The sequence below is a fragment of the Macrobrachium nipponense genome, chromosome 8 (genome assembly GCF_015104395.2).
Source record: "Macrobrachium nipponense isolate FS-2020 chromosome 8, ASM1510439v2, whole genome shotgun sequence".
NCBI lineage: Eukaryota > Metazoa > Arthropoda > Malacostraca > Decapoda > Palaemonidae > Macrobrachium > Macrobrachium nipponense.
The window spans coordinates 106582687-106601855 of NC_087203.1; the positions used below are offsets into that span (position 1 = coordinate 106582687).

General features: G+C 36.0%; 1 protein-coding gene across 6 annotated transcripts in view; it reads left to right on the top strand.

Annotated features, from left to right (window-relative positions):
* LOC135222946 (inactive phospholipase C-like protein 2) overlaps window positions 1–19169 on the top strand; it is a 658580-nt gene that overhangs the window by 571708 nt on the left and 67703 nt on the right. For all 6 annotated transcript variants that reach the window (XM_064261397.1, XM_064261392.1, XM_064261394.1 and 3 more), the window contains one exon: window positions 8636–8842. In XM_064261397.1, coding sequence (XP_064117467.1) covers window positions 8636–8842 — 207 coding nt within the window. The remainder of the gene's footprint in view (window positions 1–8635; window positions 8843–19169) is intronic.

The following is a 19169-nucleotide window of genomic DNA, read 5'->3' on the forward strand; positions in this document are numbered from 1 at the left end:
AAGATGCACATTGTATGTGCGAAAAGTCTCTGCAGTTAATAAATGTTCTTCTACCTTCTGATCTGGCTGTCTGAGGTTTCCTGAATTCAGGAAGCTATATACCCGTGTATAAATAATCCACAAGCATCCACAATCTTACTTACACACACACACATACACACACACACACACACACACACACACACACACACACACACATATATATATATTATAATATATATATAGATATATATATTATATATGTGTGTGTGTGTGTGTGTGTGTGTGTGTGCGTGTGCGCTTGTGGATTATTTATACACTGGTATATAGCTTCCTTTCAGACTGACTTCCACTCTCATTAATTCTTCGTCTTCCTTCTGTTGTCAGGCCTGAGATGGGAAACAAGACGAGTTGTCCAGCAACTTGGTCTTTGCTTTTAAACAATAATTTTCATTTTTCCGCGTTGATTTTAGTTTTCTAATAAATAAAACTATTGTGCCGGCTATGTCTGACCGTCCGCACTTTTTTGTCCACGATTTTTCTGCTCTTAAGAACTTCTGAGGCTAGAGTCTGCAAATTGGTTGTTAATCATCCGCCCTCCAGTCATTAAAACACACCAAATTGCAGCCCTCTAGCCACAGTAGTTTATATTTCATTTAAGGTTAAATTTAGCAATAATCGTGCTTTTGGCAACGCAACAACACAGCCCACCGGGGCCGGTTCCGGTTGAGAGTTTCATGGGCCGCGGCTCATACAGCATTTTACCAAGACCACCGAAAGATAGATCTGTTTTCGGTGGCCTTCATTATAAGCTGTACAGAAAACCGATTTCTTTGGCGCGTTTTGTGCTTGTTTATTTTGTTTCTAATCAAGGAAAACTTTGGTTACAGACTACTGTAACGCTTTTTTATATAAAGTGGGAATAAGTGGGGAAAAGAATACGCCTGTCAATGGAACATACTATTGTATAAATGAAGTTAATGCCATTGCCTGGCTCGTATGAGCGCTTTCTATATCAATAATTGTAATCTGTACGTGACCTTGCACTCTGTAGAGTCCGTCTTGCTAAATTAGATTATTATAGAATACCTTTAATTTTTTAATAAAAAAAAATACCGCATATTACAAACTGAATTGAAACTGAAGAAAATGTATGATCTCCTTTGATATTGCTTCTGAAAATTGAATCATAATTCAGTTTCAATCAATTTCTGTCCCACCATTCGCGAGAGATGGAGCTAACACATGATGAACACACAAACACGTGTGGAAACAGGGCCTACTTCAAAATCCGTCTCCGACGGTCAATAGGAGCGACGTCCTATGAAAAGTCACTGCTTTGCAAATAAAAATAAATGAATAATAAGTGGTAATTTGGATCTCTATTCAAATTTCAAAGACACTTTGCTTCATGAGTTGCTTACCCATTGACAGAAGTTTAGTCCAACTTTCTTGGCTCACTTAAAGATTTTTAAGGTATTTCCTAAATTCTATACAAGAGTAAAAGTTCCCAACAGTAAATTCCAAGGAAATTCATATTGTTTAAGCTTTCATTTGGCCTTTTTGTTTTAGGTGCATACGTAAATCAGAAATTTCTCTCAGCACTTATGTACGGCTGATAAAAAAAAAACTGTTGACTGACATTTTTCTATATCATTTACAGATATCTGTGTATTTATTTATTTATTTATTTGTTAATTTGTTACTTAATGTTTTCTTTCCTAATAACTAATCCCTTCCTTTCGATTTTCCATTACCTTCTTTTACTTCTGTGAGCTTATTCCATATGAATAGGGTTCATCTTTTAAATGATGATAAAAATAATGAATATAATAATGATTCAAGGTCCACAATAATATTCATTAATGAATAATATTGTGGGCCTACAATCATAATCAGTCTCGACATTGAGATAATTTGTCTTATATAATAATAATAATAATAATAATAATAATAATAATAATAATAATAATAATAATAATAATAATAATAATAATAATATACCTCTGTATGATTTGTTCTCATGTATGCACCCTTATCACTTAGAAAAAACAAAAGCATTACCTACGGAAATAGAAAATATAACAAACAGTTTTCACAACAAACGGTTGGGTCACAAAACATTCAAATGAACATCAATTGAATTTTGAGTAACATTTGACGTGGGTTTGATGGCATCAGAATTCAGTTTCGTGTTTTATTTTAGTAATGACGTCAAAAAGAGATGGCATTTGTTAAAATGTTTGTGGTTTCCAACTGAGCTGTAACCACGAAAAGCGATTTATTTCCCGATATTGCAGTCATTGGAGTATCATACATTTAACAAGGTTACGGATATGTAAATTGTTGTCGTACATACATAAACAGACACACACACACACACACACACACATATATATATATATATATATATATATATATATATATATATATATATATATATATATATGCGTGTATACATATATCTATTTAGATAAATAGAATTGTTTATGTGTTTCTAGGTTTCGCTTTCAAATGGCTTAAACGCAGAGGACTTTTAAATGAATACTTGATGGATGTAAATACCCACTTTTCCTCTTCCTTGTCATTTTCATTTGTTTTTATTTCTTTCGCTTGAATTTTTGGCGAGTTCTGCATAGAGAAACTCAAGCCGCATACCACTTAACAAGTCTCTGCCTGTATGCGATATTTTGTCCATTTATTGCGCGTTCTCACATTTCTATTATTAATATTCATATCGCAAATGCAGTCTTGTTCTTTTTTTTTTTTTTGCTGTTAAGAGGGGTATGGCTGCTGGTATGTATGTATGTATATATATATATATATATATATATATATATATATATATATATATATATATATATATATATGTATATATATATATATATATATATATACATATATATATATATATATATATATATATATATATATATATATATATATATATATATATATATTGTTTTGTGTCTATTTCCTGTTCGTTGCTTAAGGATTAGCTACGTAACCACAGGATTTGAAGGTGCTGACTCCAAGATTCCATCTTCTCCGTTCTCTCTCCTCTCTCTCTCGTCTCTCGTCTCTCTCTCTTCTCTCTCTCTCCTCTCTCTCTTTTAACATATCCGTTTGCATACTCCCCATGTCCACGGATGACGGTATTGCTATCAAACTTAATACGAATTCAGACCTGCATGCATAGACGTGCGTGTCTAGAGATGCCAAGTTGTATGAACAAAGCTTCAACTTGGTCGTAATATAGCGATACTCTCATCATGGATCCCTTTCATATGACATCAAGTTTGTTCACCTTTTGACCACGACCTTATCTGCGAAGTGATATTTACAGTGCTTCTAATACTTATATCAGAAGCCCTGTAAAGTTACAAAAGGTCAGTGGCGTTTGATATCTCGGTCAAAATCACTTGGAACTACGCGGTCGCGATACGAGTAGCCGTTTTCTATGGCTTGGCATTACTCTGGTCTCAAAGAATTGTTTTTAAACGTAAGAGGACTCTTTTTAGCGAACGCCAGCATATTTCGAAAGTTAATAATAATGGGAATTCGAGCTGATTTCTTGTTCAATACAAAAATTCACTTTTGTTTCATAAATCCTATTTTGAGAACTTATGAACACTGTTATGTAAAAAAAATGAATAATAATAAATAAAACTAAAAAGGTTCTTAATCCGGATCTCGATCCATCTATAATGTTTTGAGGAGATATTCTGGATACAGAGAGAGAGAGAGAGAGAGAGAGAGAGAGAGAGAGAGAGAGAGAGAGAGAGAGGCCTATGAATAAATGAAAGCTCCCCAATTTCGTTCGCTGACATTTTCCTGATTTTATCAACTTCAGAAATTACAAAAAGATTTCTGTAATTTATATTGACGAAAAGTGGAGAATGTGGTTCTAGAATTAATATGGAAGGTGCCATGCCACTGGATGGTCGAGCCTCTACAATTGTAAACCGTTTTGAAACCTCGTAACTTTTTGGCCGGAAGGGAAAACTACATACACAGAACACAAAGGCTTCCCTTGTACCCCTTCTGTCCAACCGTAGTAAAACTTACATTAATAAATATAAGAACTAAAATGTGAAAACTTGGTTTTTTCAGTCTTTAAAAACTTTTCCAAAGTCAATTTGGACAACCTACTCTGGGTGTTCCATATATTCATAACTTACATAGATATAAAGAACACACATTAAATTCATTTTGAAGCTTAAGACCAATAAGTTTTACTTTCTGACTTGAAGTAAATAATGATTTAATATGAATAACTTCCATTTAACCTCGCAAAATCTTTTACGGCTTCAACTAAATCATACCTAAGATACTCTTACTGCCACCAGCGCCCTCCAAATTTCCTGCCTTTGGATCTAGATCTATGTTTCCAGTTTTTGTTTTAATTAGGAGACAAACAAACAGGCAAGGGTGAGAGACAGCGGTAATGAATTACTACACTCACATGTACACGGATTTGGAACTAACCTATAAACGGTCTTTACTTTTGTGCAGTAAAAACGTTTATTGTTACTGGAATATGATGAGACAAGATTGAGTTTGTGATGTGATTGTAAATAAATATATTTCCTAAATATTTTCTCCTAAATTTTCTAGTTTCATTTTCATTATACATAAAATTCATACTTGGAGAGATCCATTTATTTCGTTCTACGTTTAGCCACTCTTGCTACAGAGTAAAGTGCTCTCTCTCTCTCTCTCTCTCTCTCTCTCTCTCTCTCTCTCTCTCTTCTCTCTCTCTCTCTCTCTCTCTCTATATGTGTGTGTGTGTGTGTGTGTGTGTGTGTATACACATCAAGCATATGGATATGCTCAAGAATATTTCCACGATAAGGCTCATCAGCAGCAAGTAACTTCTGTACATACGTTAGCATTCGCCTCGAGCTCGAACGCATTCTTTTGTTTCCTGGATATTGAGGTCCTGCATTCCAGCGTTTCTTCCACAACATTTATCCAGCTCTTTCTAATTCCTCCTCTCTTTCTAGACAATCTTAACACACCCTACTCCTTCCTTTCGCTTCTGCTAATCATTTGACCATTCCTACATATCTCAATATACAAGTACATATACGCATACTCATGCATATACGTGTTATCACGTAAAGAATAATTAATAACCTTTCCAAAGGACAAAGTGTAGGCGCGAGTGTTATTTCAGAGGGAATTATTAATAGCCTTTTCAACTAACAAACTACAGGTCGATTTTAATTAGCATGCCGCTGAGTCAAGAGAGGAAGAAGTAGCCTCTTTTTAAATAAACCTCGGTTCTGATGGGAAAGGCCGTATACACAAGCAGGAGCACACCTACACATACACAGGAGATATATATATATATATATATATATATATATATATATATATATATATATATATATATATATATATATGTATGTGTGTGTGTGTGTGTGTGTGTGTATATATATATATATTTTATATATATATATATATATTTATATATATATATATATACATATCATATATATATATATATATATATATATATATATATATATATATATATATATAAAGATAAATGCCACGAAGGAAAAATAAACGAAGGAGTGGCATTTATCTTTATTTATGGATTTATCACGTTCCTAACTTTCGTGATTCTGTTATACATATATATATATATATATATATATATATATATATATATATATATATATATATATATATATATATATATATATATATATATATATATAGGTATATATGTATTGGTATCATAAGTAACTCCCCTTTTAGTCATCATTGGCACCCATTGGCATGTATCTAAAATTCCGACTTACCTACTCCGCCTTTTTAGTAGAATTCCCTTGATGTCAAGAATGAAGTTGCCCTTTTTCGTTCTCTCTCTCTCTCTCTCTCTCTCTCTCTCTCTCTCTCTCTTTTTTTTTTCTTTTGTATGTTTCCTTTTTTTTCTGTAACTTCGTCGAAACACTCCATTAACTTTCTTTCCTACTGTCCTCTGTTCTCCCCACCCCACCCCCTGCCACCTTTCCCATTCTTATTAAGACTCCCATGAAGGAGATGGGGGGGGGGAGCGGTTTGTCTGTCTCTTACCGTGGTTCTCCCCGTCCCACCATTCCTCCCTCCCCCGCCACTCCCCCAGCCAATTGACTTCCCCCTCCCCTGTCCCCTCCCGAAGACTTTTTAGTGTCCCACGAGACCCCCTAACAAATTCCTATCATCGTAAAAAAAACTTCCTCCTCTAAATGGTCTATCTCGACTTTGTAGTATGTTTTTCTCCACTCATATTTCCCTGTAGAGTCCGCACTTTGTGGACACAGTGTGTGTGCAGTTTTTTTTTTTTTTTTCTCTCTCTTTTTTGTTCTTCTTGCCCTCTGGCGTCCTTATTAAAAGTTTTTTTTTCATATTCCTTTTTTGAGATTTTCTGTTAATATGGACTGATTGTAACTCTGCAGCTGGTTGCTCGATACAGGTTTTTTGCTCTCTCTCTCTCTCTCTCTCTCTCTCTCTCTCTCTCTCTCTCTCTCTTCTCTCTCTCTCATTCTACTTACGTGCACTTGTACCTGTGTGAACGGGGTCTAATTAACACATAATTACAGCACTCGAACATCAAATTCCATGTGTTTCGAATTATCATAATTAACGTAACACTTCCAGAACATAAGAGATCAAATTACGATTGTATACATACTTATAATGATTTCGCTTTTACTTTTGGCATATTCCATGAAAACAACGTAAGAGCGTTCTTCTTTTGTTAAATGTTTCCTTCCGTATTTTTCTAGAGTTTTCAGTTATTTCTCCACCGTGTATACTTTCATATTGTTTGACATATTGTCAAAACGTGTGCAATAAGGAACAGTAGATTGCCTTCATAAGATCTAATTGCAAAACATTTACCCACCCTCACTTTTATTTTATTTATTTTTTTACCAAGGTGAGGATATGTCGGCCCCTTTCATTTTTTTTTTCTTATCCAAGACTGTAAAGCTAAAAAGATCTAAAACGAGTGAGGCAATTCAGATATTAAGTGGCCGTTGTTTACTGTCAAAAAAACATATATTGCTTAACGGGAAAAAGTGTCGCTTTTTAATCTTTATATGAAAAAATTTATTTCAGTCCTTTCATTCTAAACTTTTTATGAACACATTTGCCATTCCTAGTATCCGATTTTCTCTAATTCTTAAGTTAGAAGCCTGTATCCAGTAGACTTGTCCCTTTCATTTTTTCAGAAAAATGTATTCCCGGAAGCTTTGTAAATCCATTTTGCATCTAACATTGGAAATATGTCTTGCACAGATTTATATTGCGTCGGACTGATTATTTTACACCTGACAAACATCCACTATTGTTATCCCTAATAGATGGTGGATGCTTGTCAGGTGTAGACTATTCCCAATAACTCGGAGAAAATAATCTGTTCACCATTGTTATCCCTAATAGAAGTTCCCCTTTGGACAAGAGGTTTTCGCGTTCGGCTGCCAATCCGGTGGTCAGAAGTTCGATTCTCGGCTCTGCCAACGCGGAATCAGAGGAATTTATTTCTGGTAATAGAAATTCATTTCTCGATATAATGTGGTTCGGATTCCACAATAAGCTGTAGGTCGTCACCGTTGCTAGGTTACCAATTGGTTCCTAGCCACGTAAAAATATCTAATCCTTCGGGCCAGCCCTAGGAGAGCTGTTCATCAGCTCAGTGGTCTGGTTAAACTAAGATGTACTTACTTATCCCTAATAGGAATATTGTAGTGGAGTAAAAGTTCGATGCAGGTTTAAACCAGAATGGTGAACCTTCCTCAACGAACCTGATTGGAGCACCTTTGAAGTTTCTTAACAAAGCAAGATGATTGGAAGTGTAGCTCTTGATTTACGAAGCATAGTATTTTATGTCTTATTCATTATTTTTTTCTTATCTGTTCGCTCTCGTATGCCGTGTAATTATAGCTCTTTCTATTTACAAACTACATCTGGTGGTATCTTTTGAGGAAGATCACTTGTACCTGTTAAGACGTTTGTGGTAAAAGCAAAATGACTCATTATTATCCGTTATTGTTTTGATAAGATGCTTTCTCACTCACTCTCTTGATACACACACACACACACACACACACACGCACGCACGCACGCACGCACGCACGCACGCACGCACGCACGCACGCACACACACACACACACACACACACACACACATATATATTATATATTATATATATATATATATATATATATATATATATATATATATATATATATATATATATATATAAGAAGCGAAAGTCGTGTTCCTCTTGCATTCTTTTCTTCCTAATTTTGGCATACATATTAAGGTAATCAGAGCCCCTTCATAATTATTGTTGATTCCGTAACCAATTTTAGAATGCTTCATTATTTTATGGTGTCTTAGTATGACGTCGACTACTCGTTTTTCTCCCATTATAGAATTTCTCGAGTCATATTTGTATTCATTATTTTAGATTACTTTGTTTTGAATTATAATGATCAGAATCATCTATTTGACATAGCTAGAATTTTGCTCTTTTTTTCAGTGCTGACAGAAATCATTATTCCTGTTTACTTTATTTTGATTCTAATTTAAAATATCAGCTGAGAATTTAATCATTTTCATTTTACATAGCTCGAACTTTTTTCTCTTTTTCTTCAGTGTTAATAGAAAACATTAAGGAGATCAGAACCGGCCGTAACTGCGAGAGCTTAAGGAACAAGGACATCCCTTGTTCCTACAACGAAGAACGCATCTTCAGCATCCTTTACGGAGATTCCTACGACAGTCTCGACCTCATAGCCCACACCCCTGAAGAGGCCAACATCTGGGTCACCGGCCTCAACGCCCTCATAGGAGCCTCCAAATGTGAGTCTTGAAATTAGAGGATTCTTTGTTTATTAATGTTAGGGGAATTATTCGGACTTCAGTTGATTATTAAGTGTGTGTTTGTGTATGTTTGTATGTAGTATGTAAGTGTATATATGTATTTATGTGTGTATATATATATACATATATATATATATATATATATATATATATATATATATATTATTTATTTTATGTATTTTATATATATATCTATATATATATATATATATATATATATATATATATTAAAGCATGAATTCCCCACTGTGTTCTAAAATCAGTCATCTGCTATTAATCGTTCAGCGATTCTATTTGCAGAAGGCAAATCTGCTTCAGTTCTCGTTAATTCTATCTCTCCTCAATCCGTGTATCCCCACATTTATTCGCTTTCAGGAAACTTCAGTGTATTTCGATACCAGAATATCTCTCATCCATCTAGAAATATCTCTTGAGAAACTGCAGCCACCGCCATGTTATAGACTTGAGCCTGAATGACATTTCTGTGCAAAGGAAATTCTCGGTAGGTGGCTATTTTAGGCTTTGCCTTCGCAAGTGCTTGGATAATAGGGAGAGGTTGAGACATTCAGATTGAGAGGTAAATTTAGGTTTAGGTGATAAAGAACGATGCAAAACTTGCTTTGTGAGAAATGAGTGAGGATTTATCTGCTTCGAAAATGAAATCATAACTCCAGATTATAAGACGGCAGCTGGGGGAGTTATCAGCTTTCTCGAAGAACCAAGTCATTTGAAAGAGAAATGGAAAGTAAAATGGAAAGGGAGCATTGCATTGGAACTAAATTGAAGCCAGGACCTTCAAACAACTACCTCAATAGGAAGAAAAACGTAGTTATTGTAGTTACAGGATAACTTGAGAATCGACTTGACCAGGTATTTTGTGAGTGTTATCGAAGGAGTAGGAGCCTTCTTTGTTATCGAAGGAGTAGGGGCCTTCTTTGTTATCGAAGGAGTAGGGGCCTTCTTTGTTATCGAAGGAGTAGGGGCCATGTTCCTTGTTTGTGGGGTATCGAAGGTGGAGTAGGGGCCGAGTTCTTTGTTCAATACAATAATAACATAATTAGCTGAAAGAGTGTAGCCAATGAATAGCTTACCTGGGAAAGTATTTATAGACTGTATGGCAAATAAAATAGGGAAGATTGATAGTTTTAAATATGATATCTCTGCTGAGAGAATGTAGAGAAAGAAGAATACCATGCCATTTGTAACGTAGGTAAGAGAATGTAGCAGATGGATAGGTTATTATAAAAAGCATATGAAAACTTAAATGAAAAATAGATAGCTTAGCCGACAGATTATATATAGTCGGGCTAAATATTATGTTGATATAGGTTAACTTTATATTACATTGACATATGTAATTTGTAACATAACTTCCCTTTTACCACAGAGGAATATTAACCAGAGTTATCAGAAGCTCTCTCTAAGTCATGAGAGTGGGTTGATCTTTACGAGGACAAATGTCACTGACTTTATGAAGGGCGTAAACTCGGTTCTCGCTGTATTTTCCTGCCTTATCAGGTTACACTGAAATACAGAAGCCTGAAACAATTTCAGGTTAATATGTACTGTAGGTGCAATGAACTGCTGCTGTCAGTTGGATGTTTCTAGAAAGTATTTTCTGAAAGTTAAACCACTGTTTCATATGCTCTGACGAAGTTGTTCCGCAGTATATAATAAGATGATTTAATTCAACCCTGACTGTTTCTGAACTATTTAACTTCGTGTATCTTTTCAGTATTGAACATGTGAAATATCGATAATTACAGCGCTTTATACTGTTCACAAAAGAGTATGACGTTCATAAAACTGGGTGTTCATTTACAAGCTTTAACCAAAGCTTATAATTTTTCTCCTGACTATGATTTAGAGCAAAAAACAAAGCAGCACGGCAGTGCCATATGAGGCATGCTAAAGTCTTGCCAGTCTTCCCGGAGAAGTGTAGAAATGTAATATTATTCTTCTATAAATATTAAGTTCATTTTGTGGTCTAAATATAGGAAATGTAAGAATGGTAAAGAAAAAAATATTTTAATTGAAAATAAAAGAACAGTTACTTTTAAGGATTTTAGTCTGAATGAGACTTCATGAATTTCTGCTTGAGAAAAGTTAAGAATACCTAAATGAAAATTGACTTGTACATATCGTTAGGCGATTTATTGTTTGAAGTATTATGCATATATACCGCTTGAGGCGTCCGTGGGAACAGAAAAATTTAAATAGCTTTGGAAGGGCTCACAGTAAAATTTAGTCAAAGTGATGAATTCTATCAAGAAAGTAGCAAAAAGGAAAAGAGAATTAGATAATTTCATCGTTAGTTAACTGTTACAACTAAATCTTGAAACACATTTTGCAAAATTTCCAAACACCGTTATGTACCCCTAACCGGATGGAAAAAAAAAGGCAAAAACTTATGTAAAATCATGGGATTGATCCAAAAGGAAGCGGTAACCTCGACTTTCGACAGACAGAGAAAATGGGATCATAGAAAACGGAAATCGGGTAGTGAAGAGATAAAACAGTCGGCGAACAGTCCCCTGCCACATTGATGGAGCAACAGACCAGCCCCTGGAAAGGCGGGATATTGCTCGAATCGGGAAAAACATAAAGAATTAGAAAAGTCCAATACTTTATCTGTCCTGAATGAAAACATAGATCATAGGGCTGTCTTTACTAGCTCTCATCAAGAAACTTAACATAACGACGAGGTAGATGTAATTCACGGTATGATTTCCGCTAACTTGAACAGGCTTTCAACGCTGAGAAAAGTAAATGTAAATGTAATCCGTAGAAATGTTCGAGTTTATTGGTTAGTGAGATCAAATTACAGATTAAAGAAGCCCTCGAAATGACGTTAGTTGGTAGATAGCATTTAAATGAAGTTCGAAAACCTGGAACGTTGACAAAGACATTCGTATACAATATGACCCAATTTCATAAAGGGAAAGGAAGAGATTGCGCTTGATATTTGTACTGGAAACCCTAAGGAAATATTACACAGTTAAATGAGATTACGTTTAGGAGTTGGGAAAATAATTTCGTATGAATTCCTTACGTGGAAAATATGCATTTCCACATATAATGTGCATAAAAAGACTATATTGAGAGCCCAAACACACCTGCCACGGCCGCTGGAGATATTATGCTAAATAAACGACCCCATAAATTATTTGAAATTAAAAAGGGTCATGGAAAACAATAGCATGGTTTCGCAGAATGGGCTCCTTCAGGAGAGAAGAGTCGAAAGAACGGAGTCCATAATATAAGAGAAATTTGAACACAAAGATCAGTCATCAGGAAGCACTTGTAAATCGAGAGCAACTTCAGCTTGTGTAGTCTTTGTTACTGCTCAGCTGTCATTGGAAACGACGCCTTAGTGGTTGCTTATTGTCAATCAACTGAAAAGTCAGTCGTTATTGAAATATGGGTCCAGTGTCAGTAACATTATCTGTCAGAGAACGAATGGAACTGGGATGCAATAATAACTGTTCTTATTACGAAGGAAGAAGTAAACCAGCTTCGTAAGGGAGGGGCATGCCCAGTGAATTTCGCAATTTGCCCCGTAAGGGGAAGTAAGCAATCACTGAGCTGTTCAGTCCGGGAGAGGCTGTTTTCCATACAACAGGTATGGGAATAACTCTATCGATTTCACTTTAGCAAAGATATATATATTTGCAGCAGTGGCTAGGGTCCGGGTTAATTTCGTATTGGAAATACATTATATAACTTCAGTAGAGATGTGTTCTGTAATCTAGTTACAGCGAAGATACGATCTTATAAATAGTCTTAATACCTAAGGTACGATTATAAACAGAACCCTAAATGTGTATAGATTGCGAGAAAAAATGCAGTGAACTATATACAACTTTCTTGGCACGAATGCTGACGAGACAGAAAGGACGCTTAATGAGAAAAGGAGAATAAGAATGAAAAAAGAGAGAGGAGGTAACTGGAGATAGCGATGATAATAAATTAAAGTTGGTTATTGTTCTAGCTAAGAGGTCTGTGATTGTTTCGTAGCTGCGAGTTCACTGGGAATATTCTACATTTTGTTTGATGGAAAGCTGCTAGAGTATTATACGCTTTATTTTATCACTTGGGAAAAGATAGGGCTTTGCGACCTAGAATTCGCTAAGCCTTGCGGTTTTCGTTTTCAGTACTGTGTGGTGTGATGGCTTATATTAATTATGATGTTAATGCAGAATTAATAGATGAAATCTTAACATCCTTTAGGAATGAAAAGATTCTGATTTAAAAGCCTTGTTCTAGTAGTATAACTACTATTTTGGTTTACACCGTGTGTACAGATAGATCAAAGGACACTCGTTTAACTATTTTTTCTATTGTATCCATCTATTATCATGTTCAAGAAAGATTTATTTTTCAATGCCATTCAGAACGTGCGATTGAAACGAACTCGGTGTCATAATACAATAGTAATACATACATGACGAAAATGCTGAGGAAAAGCTTCAATGAAATTTCCCAACTCTATAATGAGGACACTTTTCAAAGAAGAAGTCTACGGGATGTTAAACCCATTGTTCACTTACTCTGTCCTCATGTTTACAGTTGCAACTTTAAAATTCCATCGTTAGTGATTTTACTCATTTTAGTAAAGTTCCATTATGTGCCACTGAAAGAAAATATTCAATGATCCAGTGAGCGAGCCAGCACGCATACGTGTATATGTATATTTCACATTCTTATTATACTCTGAAATACGTACTCGTTTGTATATTTAACATTCTTATTCCTCTGCAGTTAGTGTGAAGGCCTGGAGTGCACGCACGTGGTCTTCTGCAAGTAGATGTTTATTTAAAAGTTGAAAAACATTCAATGGGGAACTTGAAAGCCTTTTTCGTCACGTTCCCCCTATTCCTCGCTGTAGAAAAGTATGTCCTTAAAGGAGAGAGAGAGAGAGAGAGAGAGAGAGAGAGAGAGAGAGAGAGAGAGAGAGAGCTTATTACATTTAGTTTCGGAATGCTGAAAGAGAAATAAATATTGAAAAGGTATGATAAGAAAGAAAAGGATTAATAACGAGAATTTTACCTCTCTCTCTCTCTCCAGGTAATTAACGGTAATTGCACTCTCATCCAAAAGTGATTAATAAAATGGTGCGCTCCTTGGAATGAAAGACAGCGACCATTACATGGAAAAATAGGACCGTGAACTTGAGCCATTGCAAGAAACATGAATCAAAACGATACGGTGAACGTAATATCGCAATTGAGACGCAAAAACTGCCCGTCCGATCATCTCTTCTATTGGAGGAATCTCGCCATAACTCGGAAGAACCAAAACGCCATTCAGTGCTGCTCTCTGCCGGCGTGAATCAAAACTACGATATCGAGAACACTTGGTGGGTGCTTCTCATTAACTCTTTTCGTTAACGCGATGAAAAGCTGATGTATCGGTTGGTATTAGGTCTTCACGAGACGATGTTTTTATTAAATGGAATAATTTTATAAGCAGTGCAATTATAATTCATTGATGCGATATCTATATATACATGGACGCCGTTTCTTGCGCTGATATTCCCACTGAAAGAATTCCGTTCAAAACCGTTGATGGTGGACGCATCAAATCGAATCGAGGGTCATTAAAAGCTCATTTATAGTTTTACTGGTCTCCCGACACCTCCCGTCTTAAGGATAGGGGAAGGAAATAGGAACCAAAATAACCTTAAACGATTTACGATCATACGCTGTCCCGGGACGCTGGTTTTTTTTTTTTTTTTTTTTTTTTTTTTTTCTCCCCAAATAAGAATTGCTCGAAATGGTGGTTCCCCTTTCTTAGCAATGTCCTTTAGGATTAAAAACGAAGGGCTTAGAGTAAGGCGGTTTCTGCCTAAGATTCGTATATCTTTAAAAGAAACTCTTCTTTGAGTAAAGTTTATAAATGTCTGAGAGAGAGAGAGAGAGAGAGAGAGAGAGAGAGAGAGAGAGAGAGAGAGAGAGAGAGAGAGAGAGAGAGAGAATTATGATCATAGATGAATGCATTAGTCACTGAAATTTCAGCTTTTATACTATATCTGTTTTACTACCATATTGCTGCATGTTTAAACTTTTTTTATTTATGAACTATAAATTCAGTTTCAGGCTGGCCACTGGTAGTAGTAGTGATTATTATCTGATATTTGATTGATAAAAAAAGACTGAGTGGCCTCGATGTAGGCAAGCCATCGTCAGGATATCTCCCTCCAGGCCGTAATTTGAGAGAGAATTTGATTGAAGTTGTTTAACTGGCCCATCTCTAGTAAATGGTAATGACGAGAGAAATTTCATTTATGTTATTGATTTTTCGGTTTTGACTTAATAATTGGGTTCATGGCGGCGGTAGGTGCATTTGATATATCGCGTATATTTTGACAGCTTCCTTTTCCTCTCTTCGAACGAGAATCGTTTGGGAATTTTCCATTTATTTCTTCATTTGTACTAAATTACCTTAACCTTACTCGTGAACTTAGTTATATCAGCCTTCTCTTGCTTGGGTAATCTTACTGTATTTTCAATGTGATCATCCAGGTGATGAATGATTGTTCTGTTCCTTCTGTTCTTTTTCTTTACTTTCCCATAAATTGAGTCTTTTTTTTTTCTATATATATAGAAAAAGGAGAAAATGGCCTCGAGTTCCACAGAAAAGTCGCTTCTCCGCGAAGACCAGAAGTAATAAATCGTCACCAAGATATGATATTTTCTGGGAATATTTATAGCACCATAAAGACCAATGTCCTTGAAGATCCTTTTTAGTAAGAAGGCAACATAACCTCTGTCCTTTGTGTCTACAACTCCACATACCACATACCGTTTGGCCTAACAGGTTTCACATTATGACTTGAGGAGTGAATTGTGTACCTGGTTGCTAGTGGATTGATGTGGGTTGCTACTGAGGTGGAGAGAGAGAGAGAGAGGAGTGATAAGTACTCTGTCATACATATACCAATATATATATATATTATATATATGTGTGTGTGTCTGTGTGTGTACACACATATATACACAGTGTGCATTTGCCTTGATCGTATATTTGTCTGTATGTGTTTGCACCCGTGTTTGGATGGTGTGCACACGCAAATACACCCTGCAGTTTTCAACACTTGTCAAGGATTCCCAAGAGCTAGTATAAAAGTGACTCCCGGTTCCAGAGGAATTGAATTTCCCTGCGCTTTATTCTCTCTCTCGCGTGTGTGATGTCAGAATGATCTATGAAATATAAGAGTGTGTTGTTTATGTCTCCGAGGCCGCGAAATATTTATGATTTTCCTTTTGCAAAACGAGACCCGTGGTGCTCAGGTAAACATGACTGTCTTTGCAGCTTTGGTCTGTGTCTTCATTGTTTTGGCATAGATCGCGTGGATCTTCACATTTCGCTTACATTTCTTTGATACACTGTATGAATGTCATAGCTAGCAGCTCATCTTTGAAACTAATGTCGTTTTGTTTGCAAGGACATCATAGTTCGCCATGTTACGTCATGCTATGACTGCGTGCTTCAAAGTTTTAAAGAGTGGATGCCGGCTCGGCCAACGCGGAATCAGAGAAATTTATTTCTGGTGATAGAAGTTCATTTCTCGATGTAATGTGGTTCGGATCCCACAATAAGCTGTAGGTCCCGTTGCTAGGAGACCAATTGGTTTCTAGCCACGTTAAAATATCTAATCCTTCGGGCCAGCCCTAGGAGAGCTGTTAATCAGCTCAGTGGTCTGGTTAAACTAGGATAAACTTAACTTTTAACTTTAAAGAGTGGATTCTATAGTACTCAGTTTGGTGAAATGGTAAAAGCCTCTCAAAGCTAAATACATATAATGTTGTGGAATTAAAGTTTATCCCGGAACTCTTCAACGAATTCCTACTCAGTCTCGTATGATAATAAGGGGCTCTAAAGTCTACGCTCTACGGCCTTTCTTTTTCTTTTTTTAAATCTCTCAGATGGAAGATGTTATTGTTTTAATGCTAAAGGGTTGGGAAGATGCTTCTGCGCGTGAATACTAAGACTTTAGGAAAACAGATCCTCTTCCTAGAATTTGAAGTTACATCAAAACGGTTTCAGCGTTATAGTTGCATTTTGTGAAAGTTGGTCTTAATTGCAAAGTTCGACAAAGCTTTGATCTTATACCAAATTAATCCAATTAAAAAGTGATTTCACCTCTGGACAAAATACATGTAAATACGATTATCACGAATTTAGAATGTTTTCAGGAGTAGCCTGAGTGAGAATATTAAATGTATTATAATAGGTACAGAGAGTCTGACGAATTAAAAACAAGAAATGCAATACTTATTAAGTGCGTCCCAGATAGACGACACAGCTTGGAGATACGAATGGGGGAAGAAAGACAGCAAACAGCTCTCTCTCTCTCTCTCTCTCTCTCTCTCTCTCTCTCTCTCTCTCTCTCTCCTTCTGAATGATATTGTTTACGATGTTTATATAAGGCACCGTCTTGTTTGCTATTCCCTTTTCCGTTTCTGTTTACACTGAAGTATCTCCGGGAGAGGAACCGCCGAGGTTAACCGCGTCAGTAGCCTCGTTTTCGGCGGTCGTAAAGACGTCTGGGTTTCTGTGGGTGTGACTTGTGGCTGTTAGGACCTGCCGAAGGACGGGGTCGTCATATTAAACCACCTGCTGTTCACCGAGAGAGAGAGAGAGAGAGAGAGAGGCAATTTTTCCACATACTCAATAGTACGCGAACGACGAGTAGGTCTCAGGTCATTGAACTGCTTCGTCTGCTATGGAAGTTTACCTACAAACATCAGAACAACTTTAGTGGTGAATGACAACTTAGAGGAGAGAGAGAGAGAGAGAGAGAGAGAGAGAGAGAGAGCGCCTGAACCATACATAAAACGGTGATTTTACCCTAGGGTGTATGTGAGAGGTTTATCGGGAATTTGCATAAGATTACAACATCTTACATTGAGGAAATTTACATTTCTTCGTTGAGAGAAAAATCGCAACCTGCTTTCATCCTTTTCCTATGATACTCAGCTATTTTCCTAATTCTAAAAGCTCATATATATATATTCATGGTACGTAATTTTTTCTTTTTCTTTTGGTCAGGAGTTGAACTTACTGCAGTACTTTTTTTTATTAACTGATATTCACTGTGATTTTCGGATCGCTCAGTTACTGGTTTCGAACTGCAGTACTTCGTTCAATTTTTACAAATATTTCAATATTTGTCTGAGTTCACTTTAAATCTATAGATACTGATTTACATTGCATCCACTTACAATTCCGATGTCCACTATCATTGTCCCACTTTCAAGGATATAAAGTAAAAATTATTTATGTTAAAGCAGACTGCGAGATAAAAAAAAAATATAGTGCATGACTGGAGCTGTCGAATTCTAACGAAAACACATGAAAGCAATGGAGGGTTAACGCTTTGTGTCTATTCAACCGAGGGATCATATTGAATAAATAGTGACTGAGGGGTGGACAGTTGACTGGCATGAGAAACTATACCAATGATTTTAAAATCCTCGTAATTATCGTTATTGACTTTTTTGTCTTTAATTCTGAGCTTGATTATTTAACACATGTAAGGTCATTTATGCCTCGATTAGTCTACTCACCTTCTTCGGGTTGAGCTCAGGTACTTTTCAAGGTCAAATCGTGGTGCAGTTTAACCGATAAATGAATCCAGAGGTCAGCAGAGGATTAGGTCTCCTCTTTACACCTGAATAGAGACTCATTCGTCATCGAATAGCAGGGTATTAGTGCAGGCTCGGCAGCGTGTATGTGTATTGAATGGTAGTTTTGTATAAATCCTATTAAAAAAAATAAGTCAGCGGAGCGCTATCATATACCAACAAATTTGGAACTGTTGGTATTTTGAATTCATGGAGGTAAATATTGTAATTAGGTATTTACATAGATGTCTTTGTTAAAGAATAGATGGGTAACCGTTGTTTGAAAGAGATATTGGTAGCGGTAAAAACATTTCCTGATGGAAGCCATTTCAATCAGGCGTTAAAGTAAAAGCACGTAGAGAGAGAGAGGAGAGAGAGAGAGAGAGAGAGAGAGAGAGAGAGAGAGAGAGAGAGCAACCTGATCCCAAAAGACTTGCAAAGACCTGAACGTTATATACTTGTGTTTAATTTCTATTTTTTGTCAACAATCTGTTGGAGCCATCTGGCCATCACAGATAACAAAAGATTCAGTTATCAATCTTTGGCAAAGAAACATTCAATTTCCTTAGATAAAAGCCTGATTTTGGATGCTCTATGTGTTTAATGGTGGGCGTTTTATTGCGTAAATCATACACTGAGTATCAGGAAAACTCGTTCCAAGAATATACATTAAAGGT